The sequence below is a fragment of the Sycon ciliatum genome, chromosome 13 (genome assembly GCF_964019385.1).
Source record: "Sycon ciliatum chromosome 13, ocSycCili1.1, whole genome shotgun sequence".
NCBI classification, from domain to species: Eukaryota; Metazoa; Porifera; class Calcarea; order Leucosolenida; family Sycettidae; genus Sycon; species Sycon ciliatum.
Window position 1 is genome coordinate 11,597,829 of NC_088655.1, and position 22,425 is coordinate 11,620,253.

At 47.6% G+C, this 22,425-nt stretch overlaps 1 protein-coding gene across 1 annotated transcript in view; it reads right to left on the reverse strand.

The window, feature by feature from the left end:
- Nucleotides 1-22,425, reverse strand: part of LOC135829355 (transducin-like enhancer protein 1) — a 37,457-nt gene that overhangs the window by 10,778 nt on the left and 4,254 nt on the right. The window contains exons 4-12 of the mRNA XM_065341759.1: nt 19,278-19,322; nt 6,161-6,223; nt 5,402-5,476; nt 4,541-4,688; nt 3,662-3,696; nt 3,328-3,396; nt 2,895-2,930; nt 2,266-2,397; nt 931-1,204 (exon numbers count right to left, since the gene is read on the reverse strand). Of these exons, the coding sequence (XP_065197831.1) occupies nt 931-1,204; nt 2,266-2,397; nt 2,895-2,930; nt 3,328-3,396; nt 3,662-3,696; nt 4,541-4,688; nt 5,402-5,476; nt 6,161-6,223; nt 19,278-19,322 (877 nt within the window). The remainder of the gene's footprint in view (nt 1-930; nt 1,205-2,265; nt 2,398-2,894; nt 2,931-3,327; nt 3,397-3,661; nt 3,697-4,540; nt 4,689-5,401; nt 5,477-6,160; nt 6,224-19,277; nt 19,323-22,425) is intronic.

The following is a 22,425-nucleotide window of genomic DNA, read 5'->3' on the forward strand; positions in this document are numbered from 1 at the left end:
GATCATAAAAAAATTACACATCGTACATGGCGAGATCTGATCGCGGCAGCCAGGAAGCGCTGGTACGACTATGATATCCCTCGGAGGAAATTCGAAATGTTTGGCGGTGGCTGTGCTTGTTGTTCCGGGGCATCCTCGAGCGAGATCGGAGGCAGTAATGAGTACCAGCGCTGAAGCGCTACCGTGGTCTCCGCCGAGATGTTGGAGAAGGCATTCAAGTAACAGCGAAGACGATAAGGGGCGCGGAGAAGACATACGACATCACGCGTCGATCGACCTGCCACTTGGAACGGTTTCAGCGGTGATGAGTCGAGCGATGGCGACCCAGACTGAGACTCTTCTCCCACTAATCGATCCTGTAGACATTGTTGATATGTCGATTGAATGTGTTGAAGTGTTTCTCTTCCAAAAGAACACATTTGTTGAGCACAGCAACTCCTTGAAAACTCATGCCAAAAAGTCACGAAGTTTTTGTTTCCGCAGGAAGTAGCTCTGCACTGCGCGTATTGCATAGTCACATGCACAGCACGCTTCTGCACGCTGCTCTGATTCGAATGACACCATACACACATTTGTCAGGCATACCTAAGTATGCATATCGCCTATAGTAATATATCGCCTATAGTGATATTTTCACGAAAATCAAACACCTACGCTATAGCCGATCCATACTGTACTACCGGCGGTAAAACACGATATTTTCGGTGTAGCTTTAATTTCGGTAATTCCGGTAGTGAAACTAGCACCTGAATTAATAGCACCACCTACAAGGCACCAGAGTACACACTGCATGTGAAGGGAATGCTGCTTACCTAACTCTACATTACACCTGAAACCTCCCACTGTCCCAGGTCCCCGATACCGAAATTTCAATACACCCAAAATTACATGTTTTACGGTATATGAGAGGTACAGGACACAGTAGCTTACGTATGGTGTAGACCTGAGTCATCTGTGGACCGTTGGCGTAGACGATTTGCCCATCGGCGCTGACGACTGGCTGCGCGGGCACTGCTGCTCCACCGGCTGCTGCAGGAACCACAGTTGCTGGCGGTCGCGTGGTGGACACAAGGTGCATCGGCTGTGCTTGACCCGGGGCCGCTGCTGCTGGCGCTGGCGCGGTCGACTGCTGTACGTTGTTTTGCGAGTGTGACGGCTTCGGCGCGGACGTTACGCCGACGGACGACGAGCTGTCGTGACCCGACTGCGAGAACAGAGAGCACGAGCAAACCGAAATACAAGACAAGGTTGAGCTGTGCTGGCCGAATGCAAGACAACAACGCAATGGCTCGTTCAGAGCAGATCTGCGCAACACCATACCCTACAGTTGTGTGCAATGAAATTCGATCTCGTCAGTCAACTACCGTCTTGCACTGTGCAGCTCTAGACTTGGGACCGCTGCATTATGCTCTGCAGTTTTAGATACCGTAAAGTCTTGTATAAAAGCCGCGGCTTCTATGACGTTCTCGGTGAAAATTTGCAGGCTTCTATATGAGACAGGCTTCTATACAAGACAGGTATTTCTATGTATGTCAATACTAAAACCAGGCTTATGTGTGATTTGATGGGCCCAAAATTGCGGCTTCTATTCGAGGGCAGCTTCTATACAAGACTTTACGGTAATGACATTTTTAGATTGGATATCATTGAGAAGCAGCACTGTAATTCAATTTGTGGCAGCATTCACTTTTGCCCTTCCTTATTTTCCGATGTGTTGCTAAACAAACGTGCCTCGCGATAAAAGAGGAACTGTTTGCACGGTAACATGTGTTGTAGTACGTTTTTTTTGTGTACGTCGTGTGTACGTCATGTTGGTGTATGCGCGTGTTGCTGTGGTGTGAAAAGCAGTCTTCGTCTTGAGTTCGTCACGTCTAGTTTTGTTTCCGTAGTCGTCTTGCAATAAACAGTCTTCTAAATGTAGTTATCGTCGTCCCTTTGTATAAGTGTGGAGATGGCACGGGACTGGGAGCACTGAGGTGGAGAAAAGGCAGTTACATTACAATGTCATGCTATCTTGAACGTATGATGAATCTTTGCATTGAACAAGGACAAATAGCAGTTGGATCTATTTTTTAAGGCTTGGACTTACTGAATCACACTTTTAGACAGGGCACTGAACATACCCGATAGGGCCAAACACGCCAACTAAGTATACAACCGTGACACGGAGTATAGTTGAATGGAAGATGGGTTGCCTTGACAAACATGGCGGAAAGGTCAGAGTGAGGACACGCTTTGCACAAGCGAACGGGTCTCTCGGCTTACCTTGCGTTTGCCATCTCGCTGATCGCGTTCCGACGCCGGCCTGGAGTCCCGACCACTGCCATGAGGACTAGCTGATGTGTTGGTGCGCACGCCATTCGCATGATGGCCAGACTCACTGCTCTTTGCTCCCTCCTAGCAACAGGAGCACAAAAAAGAAGAGGGAGTCATTCCTTTTCACTGGAGTTATCGAGTAACAGTTGTGCTGAAGCTATAGCCCCGTCATACGCCTGAGAGATCCCTGACTCAATTGTGACAATTGTGTGTATTTACGAGTGGGTCTTGGAGAAGCTGCTCCATCCTTCGAGATATGTAAAGTCCACTCCGATTAAGTCAAAAGCTAACCGATAAGCTAACTACTTATCTGCATACTCTGACCTCCAACTAGCAGGACAATTGGCCATTATGAAGAAATTTAGTACAAAAATATGTAAAAGGTCCAGCCTCATCGTTTTCATAGCTTTTCAAGAAAAACAATGGTTCACGTGAGTGATTGCGCGTGTGCGTGCACGCGTGTGATGTGGTGTGTGCGTTCTTGCGAGTGTGCGTGCATGTACGTGTGTGCATGCGTGTGTAACGTTGAAAACGGGCCGGAATTAATCTGAACGACTATTTCCAAGCACCAAACTCACATCCATATCCTCCTCAGCCTCATTGCGATCACTATGCTGTAGTCATGAACATCACAATGACGGAAGAAGCAGAAGGCAAAGAGGGAAAATACATGATAATGAACCGTACACATACATACAAGATGGGGAAATCGTAATGCAGCTTCTAACGCTAGGGTGTGTGAGATTATCACACGCTCCACAAGGAGATCAAACAACCGGCTGGTTCAATAGAGCAGTGTTCGTAGGGCATTGAAATAAGAGTTTCCTGCCCTAGAATGACCAGAGGTATCCTATGACTCCACCAAACTTTGACAATTTGAAGACTCTTCATGGCAATGTGCATGGAAACTGGAACCCTTGGCATACAATGACTCAGTTGGATATTCGCAGAGAAATTCTAAACGCACACCCTAGTATGTTATCTTGCAGTCAGTGCACAATCTTCACTCACATCGTTATGTTTGCGCTTTCTGTCACGTTTCGAACGACTGGAGATCTCGCGGCTATCATTAACGTACTCCTGCAAGGATTACAGCAGTACAGAACACATCTATCAGACACGAACTAGTAGTTACAGCTGGAAAGTTGTTTTTGGCAACGGGTATTCGATGTCCAGTGCTGTACCCGCAAAATAAATCCAGAAAAAAACATTCGGGGCTGGCTGCCTAGGGTGGGTCATGTGGGCCAGCATACACGATCGGATCCCCTATTCCCATGATCATGATGAAAACAATACACACGGGATCCACATGACTGGCAGTACATGCATTACACATGGAACATACCTCTCGACCGCCATGGCCTGGTGCTACTTGCTCTCCTGATAAAAAGAGCATGAAGAAAAAGAGAGAAATCATTTCTTAGTGACATTACCATTGTGTATTCCTGCACCACATACATCGGGTGTACTCAGCCATTTAGAGTGGTGCACATGCGCGACTCTAGCCAGCCCTGGCATCCAATCAGCATCCCTTACCATGATCACCAGTGCAGGTTAGTCAGACGCTATCCCTGATGTGATCGGCATACATATCCCAAGTCGGTTCAAGGATTGGGTGTTGCATGAGCACCTGAAACCACCGTCCAAGCCGGGTTATCAACCAGCGTTTTCATTTGTTTAGGTGAATAGATACTCATGCACATGACCAAAGAAACACAACCCAAACCGGATTAGCGTGTACCCGACTGATTTCTTTCAATCCGGTCCAGACACCCTCTCATCTAAGCTACTGCTTCGGGTACCCGACAGGAGAGGAACATCAGTACTGAGATTGTGCAGTATGTCAGCACAACACACAATGCCTTTCATCATAGAGGATGGTGGTGGTGGTGGTGGCGTTCCTACGGATGCACAAAGCTCAGTCTAACTGGGTATAGCGCGAACCGTGACATTGGTTCGGCACAACCCTGACAGAGGTAGTATGGTGCGCAAGCCCACGATAACGCCGAGACCATAAGTCGGTGTTGTGGGCTTGCCTCACCAGCACAGCCTTTGCGTTGCAGCCCCTACTCTCCCTGCTGTTTTGTTATTGTATACTCTGTTGTCTTCTCCCCTTCTGACGAGTAGGTTGTGTACTTAATAGTAAGAAAAAGTTAGAAAATAGGAGTGTCCACCCAGAATGCTCATGAGATGGCCTGTGAGCAGCCCGTCAAAAGCAACCTACCTGCATAGCGCGGTGCCTGCGTAACCATGGCGCCATGTGGAGGCATGGCATGAGCACCAGGCGGTACGTACATGACACCATTGCCGGGCACCGGTACTGCGTACGGCTGCTGCTGCTGGCCTAGCGCTGCCGACGGTACGGCTTGAGACTGTGTACGTACACCACACACACACAATACACACACACACACGCACACACGCACGCACGCACACACACATACACACACACAGCACAAAGGGAAAACACTAGAGTTAGTGTTTGGCACGAGTACGATATTATTGTAGCAAGCACCAGTCCCGTACCGTATTTCCCGGTGGACTCATTGCGCAATGGCGTAATTTGTACCGCGAACACCCCACACAGCCACCTGGGCATGGTTGTCTGCGGTGTTGAACAGTGCATTGCTGATCCCAGCGTACTCACATGTATTACTCATCTAATCCATACTTGGGTCTATCGTAAGTCACACTCGATTATACGTTGCACTCCCACTTTCAGTTGTAAGTCGAATCCCCTTCTTTGCCTGAGAGGCTAAGTGTAAAAAAAGTGTGACTTATATTCGGGGAAACATGGTATGTACGAAGCTCTGCCTTTCCTCGAATATCGTCACCCTATTACTACTAATTATCTATGAAAAGGACATATGGAAACGAGTTAAGAGTAACTCTCCACCACCGCAACTAGATACTATATACAGTCAGAAAGCTTAACTTAACTCGTTTCCATATGTCCTTTTCCTTTCTACTTTTATTATTGGCTCAATACCCGAGTTTCAAATTATCTACGAGGAGACAATAATTTAAATGTTCAGACACGCAATGCACGTTCCTGGACAAGTGACACGTGTGTGTCTGTGATTACCTGCATGTGTATGTAGAGCTCTCTGGAGTCGACCTGCTTGGCGCGCGACACCGTCTCCATTAGTCCTTGCTGGTGCTGCAGCACAAATAACCGACAGAAGAGAGAAAAAAACGGTAACAGAATCGTTATAAGTCAATTTTCACGGCCACAGATGATGCGCATGAGCATTGACAGTATTCACGATAATGCATATACATTCATTGGTATTTTTAGTCATCCGCAGACAAAACAGTCCAACAAGTAACGAAACGTAACTCTCAAGGGATAGATAATTTGCTCGACTTTGAGAGAAAGTGATTGAGAGAAAGAGTGAACGAGTGACTGTGAGAGAGAGTGAGTGAGAACTTGTGTGTGTGTGTGTGTGTGTGTGTGTGTGTGTGTGTGTGTGTGTGTGTGTGTGTGTGTGTGTGTGTGTGTGTGTGTGTGTGTGTGTGTGTGTGTGTGTGTGAGAGAGAGAGAGAGAGAGAGAGAGAGAGAGAGAGAGAGAGAGAGAGAGAGAGAGAGAGAGAGAGAGAGAGAGAGAGAGAGGGGGAGAGAGGGAGAGAGAGAGAGATTGTGAGAGAGAAAGAGGGTGTGTGTGGGGGGGGGGGGGGGGATGTACAGGGAGGGAGCACAGATGGATTGAGAAGTTGAACAAGATCACAGCCATGACAAGGAGAAGAGGGAGAGGGGTTTTGGCCTGTAAAACTCGTCTGTACACTCGTGTCTCTGGAAATACAGTAATTCCTGGCATGCGCAGAAAGAGACAGTCAAACTCACTTCTTGTGGAAATGCCGAAATATTAGCTTGAATAATGCCCTCTAGACGCTTGCTGATTTCCATCTGTGCCAAAAGTGGGGATCACATTCAGAAACAAAGAAGATCCTTCAAGGTTAGATTCTTCACAACCCAATATTAGCCCACAGACTCCCCAGCGGCAGGACTGAGGTGTTTCAGATATGCATGACGAGGTAAGAGTTGTCCAGACATCTCTTCACACTCTACGCATACGCAAAATGACCAAGGGGAGTTAAGGGCTGGTGATAGAGGGGCAGGGGGCTTGGACTACATAGTAAGCCCCCCCCCCCTCCTCTTTGCTTCTCCTACCTAGTACCCCCCCCCCTCCCCCTCCTCCCCACCTCAATACGATACCAGGACTAGCCAGTGCAGGCTGTCGTAATAAAACGACTCATCCGTGTTCCATTCCCGTGCATGGTACATGCATGGTGCGACGGCACAATGACAGCTGTCGCAAATCACACTGAGTATTACACGTGTTTTTTGGTGATTCCTGGTTAGCTGCTTGCTTTTCCCTACTCGAAGATGTTGCCGCCGCGAAATCTGGGGGTTTGTGTTCGTCCTGGCGAAAACCGTGTTTTGATCCGTTGAGGGAGACGAGAGATACAGTGCGAAGACGTACGATCTGTCCGAGAATCGGCGAAGAAGAAAGCTTCGCAGACGACCCGTAGTGGTTGGGAACAGAATGGAACATATACCAGTCGATGCCTGTCATGGTAGGGATGACTGCTACGAAGTTTTAGCCCCATGCTCCCCAGCGCTTTTTAGCGCCCAACGATAATTACCAAATTTCATCGATTTTCCATGTGGATCACTGCATAGTCTCCTCAATCTTGTCCAGTCGAGCTGAGTCTGGACGCTACAATGTCGAGACGCGAAAAGAGAACATGCATGAACACACAGGAGCATCACATGCAGCTGCATTCTGCCTTGACGAAGCTGAGAACAACACCAGCACCACGCATTTGGAAGACATTTCGAAGAAGACGAAGAACTACATATCTGCGTTCAAAAAAGCCTCTGTACTGTGCAGTATGCATGCGTGCATGCGCGAAACACGGGGTCCGCGGATCAACTTCGTTCAAAAATCATTGTGCCACACGGGTTGTATGATTTGTGTGCGATCATGGTCTTTCTTCTTGACAAACAAAAGTGAAGTTTTTCGATCTTCAAATCGCCATAGCGTCCTTGTCATGACTCCAAATCAGCTGAAACTTTGCAGGAGGAATGAAAATGCCATGCTGAATCGATTGGTACCATTTTCGAAGGGTTTCCTTGAAAAATAAAAAATTAGCCTGCACTGGCTACCAGGACAGCATGGTCAGCAACCCCCTCTCCCTTTTCCTACCCATCCTGCCCCCCCCCCCTCCCCCCATGCCCGAGCACGAATTTACACACTTCAAGGGACATGACTCATACCTGCTCCATGGGATGCAAGTACGAGCACGAATTTACACACTTCAAGGGACATGACTCATACCTGCTCCATGGGATGCAAGTATGAAGTTCAATTGCTCCAGGAAGTTCTCAAGTGTATCTCCACAGGATCATGGTAGGGGTGATCAACAATCACTCATCAATCTTGCCACATTGACACAGAGGCTGATAATGGTCAAGGCGATGCCCCCCCCCAGCCAGCCGTATGCTCACAAAAGAAAAGGCTTTCCTAATTGACTCTCTCTCTCTAACATCACTGTGGATCCCCAGGAGTGCACAGCTGTGATCCAGGTTCGTATAGGGCACAGTGACAAGTGGCACATGCAAGTACGTTGTAAGTCGCTGATAGGCTGGTCCTCAACTCAGTCAAGTGAACGCCACGCGCTGGGTGAAGTGATGGCACTTGCGGAATGTACCAGCCCTTTGGCCGGGCAAAGCAATTACCTTGACAGCCCCACCAAGAGCACTATGTTATGTAACAGAATACTCTAAATGACTCAAGTAGCATAGCCGGCGAGTGCCACCCTGGACACTTTAGGTCTGCAGTCTCTCGCCAATCTGGACACTTAATACTGCACCAGTATTCCGTAGCTCTGCTAATGACCTTGACTACTTGAAACAGCGCACTTTACAAAGATGATGCTCTCCAGTCTGCATTCCCCTCCCCTCTACACACATACATACACATACATTATGATATGCACAAATGCTGAGTCAAGTAAGGTGCATTCAAGGAGGTGGTGGTGCCCACCAATGATGCCCGGTCTGATGAAATGGGGTATCACATCGTAGCAATACACACAAACACTTGTCTGACATCTCAGACACTGCACTCTCCTCTGTAAGTGGAGTGTCACACTGGACAATGGTGAGAACACTTCAGAAATCCTCTCGCACCTAAATGAGCACTTGGGCTGCGGAATGTAAGCTGCAGCCCAGTGACCATTACACTCATCTTACACAAAAACTCAATCCAAATCCCCCCCCCCCCCCCAATATACACTACCAGAATGTCTTAGCCCAGACTGGCTCTACGGTGCCCTATCACCTCCCCCTCCCCCCCCCCCCCCCCCCTGCCCCCCAATATACACCACCAGAAAGTCTTAGCCCGAACTGACTGTATGGTGCCCTACCACCTCCCCCCCCCCCCCCCCCCCACTCCCACTCCTCCCCCACTACCACTACCAGGCCGGGTGGGGGGGGGGGGGGGCCCTACCAACCCCCCCCCCTCTCCCACTACCAGGCCGGGGGGGGGGGGGGGCTACCCAGACCAACTCTGTGGCTGCCAACACATTTTTACTGCTGAGGAGGGCAGATGTCCCTGTCATAGCACACAAAGCATGAAAGACTATGGTACGACTGGACCAATTGGAAATGGCTTCCAGCGGTCCCCATTACAATCTCACAGTCTGAAAGAGGAAACATTCCCTGGCCGTAAGCACTCTTCTCTCTCTCTCCACGTTGCAACGCTGTTCACTGTCATGGGGGTAATACACGTCCCATACACACAGCAGTGGACCCACGACTGGTATCTCCCGGTCTATCACATCAATGCACTTGTATCAGATACCGAGTTTGAGAAGGAAGTGGATCTTTTCCACTCTAAATCGACGGCCCATGACTACAGGCGTGTACCTTGGAGAATACTTCAAAGTACACATATCCAGGTATATCCTCTATTACGACCAGGGTATCATAGACAACAGGGTTTGATCACGACCGTTTACTATTGTGCAGGGTTAAACCACTTGGCTGATAAAGCAACAGATCACAGCATGCTGTGCCATGCAGCAACACACACGACTTCACAGCAATCAGGAAGACACACTCCACGCAAAGAGGATGGAAGCAACTGCAAGGGCTCTGGGTTGCAAGTGACGACACGTTGAGGACGTGGATGAATCGTAACTTGTTTTACTCATACACACCTGGTAACACAAACTCTCTAACACTCAGACAGGTATAAGAGCTCTTCAACGAGGACAATATTAGGTTTTCCTGGATTCCCAAAACTGCGTGTTGCAACAAGCTTTACAGAAGTTTCCAGTGTCACTTGAGTTAAGTTCACTATTCGTTAGTGTTAGGATTGTGGTAGCCAGTACCAATTTTGGTCAACGTGTACACTGCGTGATATCTCCAGGGAACTCTAAGGTTTGCTCTGACGTAAGTAGAGTACAGATGATCCCAGCATGGGAGAATTACTAGAGCAACATGAGCTGCACGCACATGTAGGGACAAGATACGTTCCAAGCAGCGTCTGCGTCAAAGCACAGTCTGGACGCACAATCGTTTGCCAAAGGGCACGTATCCAATGCCCTGTACATCCACATCATGTGATGCACATGCTGTACCTACATGAGTCATATCGTCAAAGAAGTGTCCTTGGTATCCTATTGCACCGCCCGGCACTTGAAAGTTCAGACATAGCATGTATACCCAATTGCACCATGTACAATTCCCTGGAATGAATGTTATGATTGCTACGTGACATTTTTAAAGCAAGCATTAGTGACCAAACTCAGCTGGGTATTCATGAATATCTTGCTATTACAAACTCCCGTCCAGGGTAAGTAATGATTCCAGTTGCTCTGGCTTACTCCATAACTGATAATTATTGCATTCCACACATACTCTGCAGTACAAATAAGGTGGAACAAAGTCTTAGGGCTGCAACTCCGAGATTCACGCTTGTTCAACATCATGTTAAATTGTTAATTCATAACATATTCAAAATTGCAAAAAAAATCTAATCCTGTTTGCTCTAAAGCGGTGCATAATTATGCCCTCTTCCTAGACCCATGGAAATAGAACACACTAGAACCACTACCCTGACCTCTGTGAACAACAGAAACCCAGGAGATAATGGCTCAACCATTCCAGTACATACTGTTAACCGCCCTGAAAATTCGCGTCACTAATTTTTCGCGATTTCTCATAACCAGCGAGTTTGCGATGGCAAACGTTCGCAAAGCACTGGGGAAAAGAAAATAAATCGAACATTAATCCGTGGCGAACATTAGGCAGTTCCCAGTACCCAGAGTCAAAGCTACATGTAAGTTTATTGTCTGCCCATACCACACAGGGCTAGAACAGCAATTCTCTGGGCTATGGTAAGTCCCAGCATCTTTTCAGACAATCTCAAGGGTACTAAGGATCTCAAAGTGCCATGTAACAGTCTGCGTGCATGGCCTACTCAGCAACACCCCTCAAGAGAGTTGGCCAACATCCAGCAAGCAAACATCAAGAGCTGGCCAAGAGCAATACTGTTATTCAGTATGTCCATACACTACAGAGTGCCTGGATTCCAAAGGGGGTCATCTTCTAATCTTCTGTCTGGGTAACTACTATCAACGTGAAGTTAATGATGACTCTCAATCTCACAAGCAGGTAATACTTGAGCTAAGAAGCCTAATTTCTGGCAATGCCAGAAGAAAATTCTTTGTCAGCGTCAGGTGGCCGGGTCCTGAGGACACAAGCCAATATTGCCTGTCGAGAAAATTAAGCAGCTGAGCCCATGCCGCCACCTTCTAGCATGACATGCTTTGCATATTTCTAGCCTATTGGCACTGGCATTGTTCCTGGCATTCCCCCTTAAGCCAAGCAGGTCACAGAGCACCTCTGAACTTAATCAACTGACACAGCTATCAGTCTCCATTTCAAGCCAAGCACAACACGGTATGGTTAAGTGGAAGCTAACATTGATCAAGTAGTTAGCGGGGACTCAAACTCCTTGATGGCCATCATGGCCAATACTAATAATTGTAGAGAGGAGAAGGAGACAAGCCCAAACACCACTAACCACTGCCAAGAGGCTCTACATGACAAGGAACAGCAGCGTGCGCCAACTCTGACCCACTCTCCATGGCCCCTCTGACCCGTGACCTGGATTCCAATGGTCAAGTCCATGCTAAATGCCCACTTGGCGCTCACTCCATGCACTCACATCCTTCAGGGGAAAATCTGGATTTTCAAATCTATAAAGAAGCCCGCCATGCTGTCCAATGACCAAATATGGCCACATATTCCACCTCTTCCCGGAATGCTGATTTCCATCATACTATGTAACAGCAAGTAGTGTATGAGGTCATGAGCTTTGCTGCTTTTCATGCTCAAACACTTCTCTTTCCACTTTATGCTCTTATTGATTTCTGCCTCCTTTTCATTACCATGGTTTCGCATGTATATGTAGATGCTATCTGGTAATAGCAGCACAGACCATACCCCATGGAATGCGCATGGGACATAGTGACTTGTCCTCTGCTTTGGCTATGCTCTTCGCACAACCCCCACACTGGACCATACCACCGTCCATTTCCATCCTCTCCACAGCAACATTCCTGCCCCTTGCCCGCCTCCCAACACAGCCTACATACTGCTCATTATCATCTTATGATATGTTCAGCACATGTCTGGTACTCCGTGTGGATACGACACTACTTCGTCCCTGCTCGCACACCAAGAGATAGTGCGTGCATCTGCCAAGAACACCTGCATCTTAGATCAAATTGCTAGTCGTTAACCCAGTACTTCAAAAAGAAGTACAAGAAACATACATGAACTATAATACACCCTACAGCACACATCGGTTACAGTACGGAGGAATAGACCAACAGAGCATTATGAGCTATGGGTCCTGGCCTGTACGAAGGATGGAAATCGCCGCCAGGCAGTACCTCAAACAACAGCGTCTTAACTCTCCTGACTGGTGACATTTTTCCGTCCCCAGACTAAAGAGTAGCGCCGATATAACGGTACTGTGCCCACAGAGAGTCATTGCTAGAATAGCGCAACACACCCACTGCATATCGATAACGTCTCTCAACACAGACCACATAGCAAGATCGATGGCACAAACTAAAGTTTAACAAAAGAGTACATTATCGCATCCGTTCCCGAAGGGAACTCACGACGGCCGCTAACACCCGGTAAACCCGAACTGAAGACATCATGAAAGATCTTGTGTTTTCAGTCACAGTTTGTCGCTACAGCCAGACCTAAGAAGCCCGCCAAAACTTAATGACCTCGCTGCTAAAGCCAATGAGGAAATTGCGTCATGACCGTTTTCAAAAATTCAAATCCATTATCCCTTCCCAAGATGCCAGGAGCCAGCTGGGGGCTTTCAGAAGCCAGGAGCCGCCAAGAGGTAAATTCTTTCAGGCAAGCATGGAATGCGGATGGACTGGGGGGAAACTGGGAAGAACTCTAGTGATACGTCAGCATCTCGCCTGCGTAATGTATGTCTACTTGTGATGCACTGGGTGGAAAGTATCCACCATGCCCACAACTCCTTTGCATCACAAAGTGAACAAGAGAATTCCATTAGATGGGTGGCAAATACATGCCATGGTTAGCTCAGGAATGTCGGGAAACCAAGAAGGAAACTGCTGGTATGTCACTTCTGAATGGCCTATTGGCAGCTGAATTCATGCCTAGTTGCCGGGCAACAAGCCCCATGGAAACTACTTTGCACACGTCACATGCCCCCCACCCCCTTTCCTCCCCTGGGGGGGGGGGGGGGGGGGGGGGGGACCAGAGCAATGGCCACACAAACACAGTGCACAGAAACAGCTACCATGAGCACTAATCACACCCCTAAACCATGGCTGACAAACATGTAGTTTAGATAACTTGAATGATTCATGGGACAGGCTTTGTACTACTTTGTATTGAGTGCGACATAACCACTCCTTTGCCACTCCATACTTCAAGTACAAACCATCTCAAGATGATTATGCAATCGCATAACCTCCACAGGCCAAGGCCATTCTTGTCCATGGCAAATACGTAGGAAGAAGCCCATTGCACAATGGCTTCACATCCTCCTGGTTTGTCAAGCCTCACAGAAACCCTCTGGCACGGCTGTGTGGCGTGTTGAACACTACATTCCCAATCCAAGTGATCCAAGAGTACTCACATGCGATACTGATACGTTCCTTATTGGGCAATGCACAACGGGCTTATTGCTTTTTGGTCTAGCTGAGTTCAAGACACCCCCCCCCCCCCCCGGAAGCCTGCATTCTTTTTTACTCTCTTTATCACTCCTGTGTGCAGCCACACCATACGTGCACCCACCCCTAGCACACCTCACTCACATGCACACCCACATACACACGCACACAGCAACAACAAACAGCCTCTGCGGGGACAGCAGCAACAGCAAGAAGGAGAAGAATTATTGCTTTTTGGTCTACAAGTAGCTGAGTTCAAGACATCCGCGGAAGCCTGCAATACTATAGGAGCTTTGCAGCTTGACATCACTACCACAACATTGAAGGCATAACGTACACAGTAGCCGCAGCTGCAATGTACCTGTGACCAGCAAGTGGTAATTGAACCATAGGACATGCTGCTATGATACACACTATTGTTACACACCGTGTATTCAGTGTATTGAGTGTAGTCGGGGTCCAGCACATGTACTGTGTTTTTCCGGGGTTAAAACCATATGGATACACACCTGTCCTATATCTTCGAGGCACAATGCCACGTCCAAATTGAACGTTCGGCACAGCGCCACAGTCCAAATTGAATGTTCGGTTGCCGCAGGGCAGATGTTATGCCTATCTGAAGCAGATTGATGCACAGCCTTGAGCTGCAGGAAATCAAGACTTGCGCCTGTGCCCAGTTATATACTGTACAGTTCATTATGCCATTGACTGCGGCCACTCGCAAGTCGGAACAAATTAAACGGCAGCCCACATTTGGGGAAGTGAAATGATGTTCCTCAAAGGTGGGGGCCCGTTGAATACCACCATACAACATAGCCATCAGCAGGGTCTTACAACACGTAATATACCAATGTGCAGTTACACATCCTAATTGCCTACTCAGCAATTTTACACGGAGAGCAATCAAGATTGATTGGCTTTGGTCACTGTGTAGAAATTCCACAGATGAACAGCCTTCTACGCCTAGCACCCATGGTTCAGGAATACTGCTGCAGGGTTGATCCTGGATACTGCCAATATGAGGATCCTCCGCATCTAGAACGGAAAATAGTAATTTCTTGTGTTTGACCCCCCCCCCCCCCCCCCTCCGGGTTCCTTTAATGAACCACAATCAAGATACGATTTACCCCAGAGAGTTGTCTGTGTCCAGGACAACAGAGCCAAGCAATACACTCCAAGGACCAAGGACCCCAAGGCCAGCCCACTAACTTCACATCTGAGCTCATCAAGCTACATGTATGTCACATACAATGTATCAGCTAAAAACACCCTCATCAGCATCACCCAGCCAGTGCGACAAGACTGGAAATAGTGCCATCCATCAATACCCATTATCGCAGCCGTGTAATTGTTCAACGCCCTGATGAACTATTCCTTTCATTCGAAGTGTCACCAGTCATTTCAAGTACTAGTATTCCATTCAAATAAACGAGGTGTCACCAGGCAACCTGCTAAGCAACCAGCACCTGTTTTAGCACTACAACAACACCACCATCACCAGTACATGCAGTCATTCATGCACAGGTCACAGTACGCAGTACGCAGTACACACTCATTCATACCCCCACTACATACACCATCAATGATCAAAGGAAGGTGCGACCATGACCAGCGTCCATTTTCTATTTCCAGTCCCGCTGCACTTGGCTGCACTTGGCGCCCTAATCGGCCACTTCCTCAGGATCGCATCAGGAGACCAGCCTCCTGTGTCCTTTACTGAAGAATCTCAAATCATTCAAGCTGTTACCCTGTATCATTAGCCAGAGCAGCACCATCAACATCAATAGCTTAATACACATGTTGCAGGTATGTGATCCGGCTAATGCAATCCACCCCCCAGATGAAATCACCTGTGGTTGCTCAAGTGACACAGCCAGGCCGTCAAGTGGGTGCTTGAGTTTGGGAAGGGGCAGCACTTGAGCAGGCACCATTCACCTCACTTCTAACCTATGAATGCCAAGAATGCATGCTGGCCAAGCTAGGGGCGGCCAAGCAAAGGCACCAAGCAAAGGCACAATACAGGCAAGTCATTGAGCAAGCATCTTGATGAAGATGTACTCAATCTTCTAATTAGCCGTGTCATCCAGGTTGGGAGAACATCTCTAGCATGCCAGTGCTCACTGCCAGCAGGAATGTAAACACGCACTTAGCCAGCACCGGCCCACCAGTGCTGTGCCACTGCAACACTTCAAATATTCAACAGCTGGCATGGCAACCCCACTACATTAGGACTTAGGCTCAGAAAAGTGCCCCCCCCCCCCCCCCCCCCCCCCCCGCGGCCTTCCTTTCAGAATGCTCAAATGATAAAAAATTTACATATGCTACCCCCCCCCCCCCCCAAACAAAGCACACACATGCACACATGCAGGTATACGTTTGCTGGGCATGGCTACACACTGACTGTCCCCAGTCAAGTAGAAAGTCGCTCAGTACGTGCTAGCCTACAACCTAGCACAAATAGACACTGGACATCCTGTAGTCAGGTCAACAGCCTGGATATCATACACAGCATTGCTCACCCCTGGCCAGCTTACATAGAATAAATTCGGCTCATTAATTCACACCTACTATTACTATAGAACCACATAGTTATTTGAAAAATCGACCGCAGCAAGGCTTGCGGACAGACTTTGTCCTCACCGCAACTGGCACTTGTGTGTGAGCAGCCGTGACAGACACTCATAAACGGTGCTTTGCCTAATCCTACCACCATGACAATGCGCTATGCAGAGCCGCACACGCTGAAGTAAGACGGTTTGTAGTTCTCCGGGTCTAGAATAATTCCTCACGTTTCTTTTCCAGAGCGTTTGGAGTGTTGCGAAGATGTATGGACTTTTCGAGCAGAAAATTAGCATTATCCGCTCGCTACATTGCCACCTGCTGTCATAAAACGTGTTGATGGCATGCGCCTGGGGTAGGGATGAAACCCAACTCTGACAGAGAGCCATCACCTGTTAACATATTTGCCCGGACGGCTTGCAGGTGGGCACTTCTCCGTCACACACCTGGTCGAGGGCAGCATTGCGTACACTTTGCGATAAGAGAAAGAAGAAGAAAAACATGATAGTACTCCCACTGTACTTCAGATATAATACCGCTAGGAGTAGTTAGTATTGACGATAAGATGAATCTAGTGTTCCGCCACTCGGAACGAACACAAGGAAACTTGCTTATCTTCAACCACACCACAAGAAGTGTACTCAATCCGAGGAAAGTACAGTTTTCTGTCCTCGTGGACTCGCATAACACAACAGCACAGGTTGTGCTTCACGAAATCGAGCGCCCATATTATGATAACGTATGGGATATCATGGCAAGGGGCTTCCTTCTCATCCTACACCACAGCCTACTACTGGAAGACCAGTAGTGTTAACGAACATTTAATTCTAACGAGTTAACGAATTTGAAAGAATCGTTAACATTTGAAGTCGTTATGTGCAAAACGATATGTACATGTTCCGATTTTGAGACAGAATTCGTTAGAATTTCACCTCGCTAACCCACGAAAATCCGGAGATGGTTAACTTTAATTGGTCTTACAGTACTTATGCTATCTAAGCCAGCACAGCCATTCACAACTGTTCTCCGTTTAGCTATTCTCTTGTACTGTCTTGCCATTATTCACTGATGTCATGGGGCTTTGAATAAATCATGGAGTACACAATTTACCAGTACAGATTTTGTCAGCAAAGGAGGGATGTCCCACAGCACACCAGTGAAGTCAACACAGACTACCATGGCATGGGGTAGCCACCGCCCTGAAAGTCTCACCAGGGTTGAGCACCAACAACCATCCTGATGTTCAGGGCACGCACTCCACTGTCAGCACAATGAACTGTTGCATGCCCTACAGCTGCTTCGACAACCATACTGTGCAATGCCAACAGTCCAAAGTCCTAAAGTTAGTTGTGAGGTGCACAGAGCCTCAAGCTCCAAGTCCGGCCCTTGCACCCATCCACAACAACACTCTGGCCACTACTAACATCAATACTAACATATAACACCAGTGCACTGGAGAACCAGACTGGAATCTCTGTGCCAAACACTGCATCCGTTGCAAGTGACTAAAGTGGCATAATGGAGTGTGGCTCTTGGGAGGGCGCTCCAGCACATCTCCACACACCTACATGCCTACTTGAGCCGAGGTCACATAAACACACATACACACAGGCTAGTCTCTAGTCTCTAGACTAAAAAAAATTAGTAGTGCTGTCAGAAAGCCTGACCACCCTGCCAAGTGCGATAAGTAGACACACTTCACAAGAAACTCATCCAACACCTCCTGAAACACTCCAAGCCAAGCTTAAGCCCTCTTCTACAAATAACTCCCAGGAGTAGTGCCCTTAAGCAGCGCCACTAGAACGTCAAGTGCACGCAATCAAGAACAATACAAGGAGAGGCTCACAGGCAGAAGAGGGCACTAGCATTCCCACTGCACAGGGCGTTCAGCCCTGAAAGCCAGGTGAGTGAGCTGATCACGCATTTTCAAGGACCCGGCAATCCCTCAGCAATGCCACAGCCCCCAAGTGGCACTTTGTAAAACTATTCAACCAGCACAGGACCTGCAGCACAGCAGTGTTACTAACCAAGGAGGCCGTGTGCTGGGCTATACATGTACCTGTTAGACCCAGGGTCACATGACCTACATATACATCCCACACACACACATGCACATACACTGTGGAAGTGTTGTTCTCACTAGTCACTGTCAGCTGACACATGAGGCAGACAAAGGCAGTATGATTTCTTCTATGGTTGCTGACACAGGTACACAATTTGACATACAATTGACCATGCACTGTAAGACCTCAAGCCCATCAAACTATTGACAGTAGTATCCAGCCAGTAGTACAGCCTCAGGCAGAAGATCTAGGTCCTGGTTTTACAATGCACTTTGCAACTCCAAGCATTCAACATTTTACAGCTCTTCAATTATTATTACGAGACAATAGTGAACTATACATCTTCCATGGCCTCCTGAGCAAGTTCAAGACCTGGACCATACTCTGCTCTGAGAACTCATTCACAAGTACAGGACACCTGGTAATTGCTCTTCTTTTCGAACCACAGGGAGATCAAACCATAGGCCAGGCAACACTGTGTTTCTCACACTCTAACTCTGACCCCTTGAGCTGATGGGAATAGTCTAATTTCAGAAATTGTAGGTGCCCAATATTTTCGGTATGAGGGCAAAAGGCCAGGTTAGGCAAACAGACATTTTAGGTACGGAGAAGCAGTCCCCTATTGGATTAGGTGCGTTAGTGTTTGTTCGGTGTATTGAAATTTTAGGTATGAAACAGACGCACCGAAAGTACCGAAATAAAGGTACACCGAAAATTTGTGCAAAGTTGAACTCGGATGGTGAGCCAATATAGTTATGATGAAGACAGGAAAAGGACAAAATGTTACGAGTTATGACAAACTGTTACGTTGGTGGACAGTTTGTCATAACTCGTACAAGTAACATTTTGTCCTTTTCCTTTCTTCATCATAAATCGAAATCAAATCAAATTTTCCGGCGTGTGGCTCCAACCTGAGCTGATGAGAACTAACCCCAATTTGAACAGAAAGCTGACCAGAGATCAAGCTTACAACAGCTCAAGACAACCTGGTGACCCATGACATATGAGGCCATTTATGAGAGCAGTTTCACTGGGGAGCTAACATCAGTCAAGAAACTCACTTTTCACCCGCAGTGCATTCGGTAAACTTACATGTGTGGCCTTCTCCAGGTTCAGTGCATTGAGCATTTCCGCATACTGTACACACAGATACAGCAAGACACGCAGCCAGAAGCAGTGCATATGCATGTACAAACACACATGGACACACACACACGCACGCACGCACGAACGTACGTACACACAAACACACACATGCAAATAAGTTTAAATGAGCTTGAATGGCATGTACATGTTCACAAGTTGAGGGAGTGGAGCTTGGATGAATGTGTTTTTTTTCTTTCAAATCTCGAACCCAGTCCACCACTCACTACTCGTTCTACACACAAACATTGCCCGGAACGATTATGCCACGATCAGAAAGTTTAGATCAGCTCCAGGACCGGAGGACTAAAACGCAGGGGGGGGGGGGGGGGGGGTTTGAAGGGTACCCAGTAGATTCAGGTGCACGTGCCTAACTCCAAGGTCGGGATTAGAGAGATTAATTGGAGTGTACTGTAAAACGTGGTTTAAGCGACCACCCCACGGAGCAAGCAAAAGCGGTCGTTAAAGCCAGGTGGTCTTTCGAACCAGGTCCCACAGTCTCAGTGTAAAACTGTCCCGTGCATGGAATATGGCTGTTATTAAGAGCAGGTGGTCGCTATAACCAGAGGTTGCTTACACCAGGCTTTATTGCACTGTGAAACACTCCTACTTAGACCATTGCTACCTCTCACATGTACATATTCCCTTTACGGGGTGACTGAAAACTCAAGGAGAACCATTGATGGAAGGGATTTAAAAGTGCTTTTATTGTGGGCGAGAGACACTGTTTCAAGTGGCGAAACTCTCCCAACAAAGATTTCAGACAAAACAGACACTAATGAGTTGAGGGCTAAGTAGCCCATGGGCAACATTCTAACACAAGAGAGCAAGCCCATGCGTGAACCCATCAGGCCGGGAGTTTGTGTAGAAGAAGAAGAAGAAATGGATATACCCCATCACATAGGCATTGATGACTAAAGAGCAGCACAGCTGGAATGCATGCTGGGTGTTAGTCAGAGTACCCAGGGTATAGTACTGTACAGCACAAAGGGTTTTTTACCACTACACCTAACACACTACATTTCCACACTAAGTAGAAAGCTAAAAAAAGAGTAAATCATCATGTCCGTTCCCGAAGAGAACTCACGAAGGCCACTAATACACCCGCTAACGGCATGATGAAAGATCTTGCATTTCAGTCACAGTTTGTCGCAGCAGCCAGACCTAAGAAGCCCACCGAAACCCAGTGACCTCCTCGCTAAAGCAAATGAGGAAACTGAGTCATCACGATTTTCGAACACGCACGCACATCATGGCTAGTCAATGCGCACAACAATGCGTCTGAATGATGTCACGCAAGCACAAGAGCAGGAAACTGCTTTGTCTGCAGGACTATATGCCTGCACAATATAATCCTTGCCCACGAGTGTGTTTTCGCTTTCATGGCATGCTATACTAGCGGAGTGTGTCGCGGAAATGTTTCGAGTGAGCAGTCTGATCATACAAATTATTTCCGAAATTAATCCAGTGACCAATGTTTGAATATTTCAATGGTCACTCTTCCTCCAACATCAACAACGGAAAGCTGGGCGTACAAACTGGAATGCGCAACACCTCTCAAACAAACCAGGATGCAAGCGGGAAATGGATATAGTTTTCCCGCTGTGCCTCACTACCTGCGAAGAAACGAATCTCGTGCAGCTTTTGCGAGTGCAAAGATGCGCGTAGAACAAATTATCACACGGGGAAATAACCTGGCAGTTTTGTAGCACCCCTATACCCACACATCCGGAAAACAAGCAGATGTTTACGAATGAGCAAGCATTGTCGCCCACGATGAGGACCGGCAAACAGACAGCTGGTACCACAGCCACGATGCACACTAACAAAGGGAACTGAGCTGGCTGGGGGGAGTGTGGCAGTCTTCCCCCCATAGGCGTAAGTAGACACTTTGTAAGCTAGAGATTATGGGTAAGTGAATGGTATTACCAAACATTAGCTCTCCCAGCATGTTATAGTTATACAAACACACACACAAACACACACACACACACACACACACACACACACACACACACATGCACACACACACACACACACACACACACACACACACACACACACACACACACACACACACATACACACACACATACACACACACACACACACACATACACAGTATCCTGTTGCACTATAGTATCTATGGACGCTGCTGCAGCAACCCAGTGTTCCTGTTGTCCCAGCTGGTGTCACGGATAGCCTTATGCCGCACCACTTAGCACAGCCTTTCAGCATATGCTATCACAAGAAGGTATCCAATGCCTGGTTTTTTTATTAGTCTTTAGGCCAGGGGCCCATACTACAAGTACACCCATACTGGTTCACCTATGGACCGGATATCACATGATGCTGGCCAAAGAATCATGTGACCATTGTGGACAATTATTACGGTAACGGAAGATGTGTCTGTTTGAATTGCAGTCCACACAAGCAGCGCGCCAAATACCCAGCGTGGCCCCTCAACAGCACCGCAGGATTCAAACCGCCCATGGTGTCTGCTGCTAACGTTTATCTAGGAAGCAGAAGCATACGTTGATCTATCAAGCATATCAGATGCTATGATGCTAGTGTCTGGTGCCGTCGCAACGGACACGGAAAGGTTCGCTTTACTCACTCTCTGTGACGCAGGCCCTGAATTATTTTTAAACAAATTTCACGGCTTGATGAATTTAAAACGATTCACCAAGAACTTCACAGTGTATTGATTGTCAGATTGTGCATGCACACTCGTCGCACAAGAATCCGTGATTAGATCTTTCCGGACAAAAGAACACTGCCCTAACTCGCATTGAGCAGAGTCGAATTACAATACCAAAATGTATAGGTATTCGAATGGGCCATATTTCCTTCCCAACCGGACAGACCAGGACGAATGGAGCGAGCTGGAAAGAAACCAGAAGGAGATTGGTTTCCTTCCTAGTATCTCTCTTGATATGAACTGTCTTGCGAACAATTGAGAGGATGCGCAGTCAGCGTGAAACGAGATCTGAATTTTAAATGGAAATACATTCTCATGTCTGAGCGGCGTCGGACAGCGGTCCCCGGCATTTGCACACCGGAGCACCTGATCTGATTTCCTTCCCCGGGCCGAGTG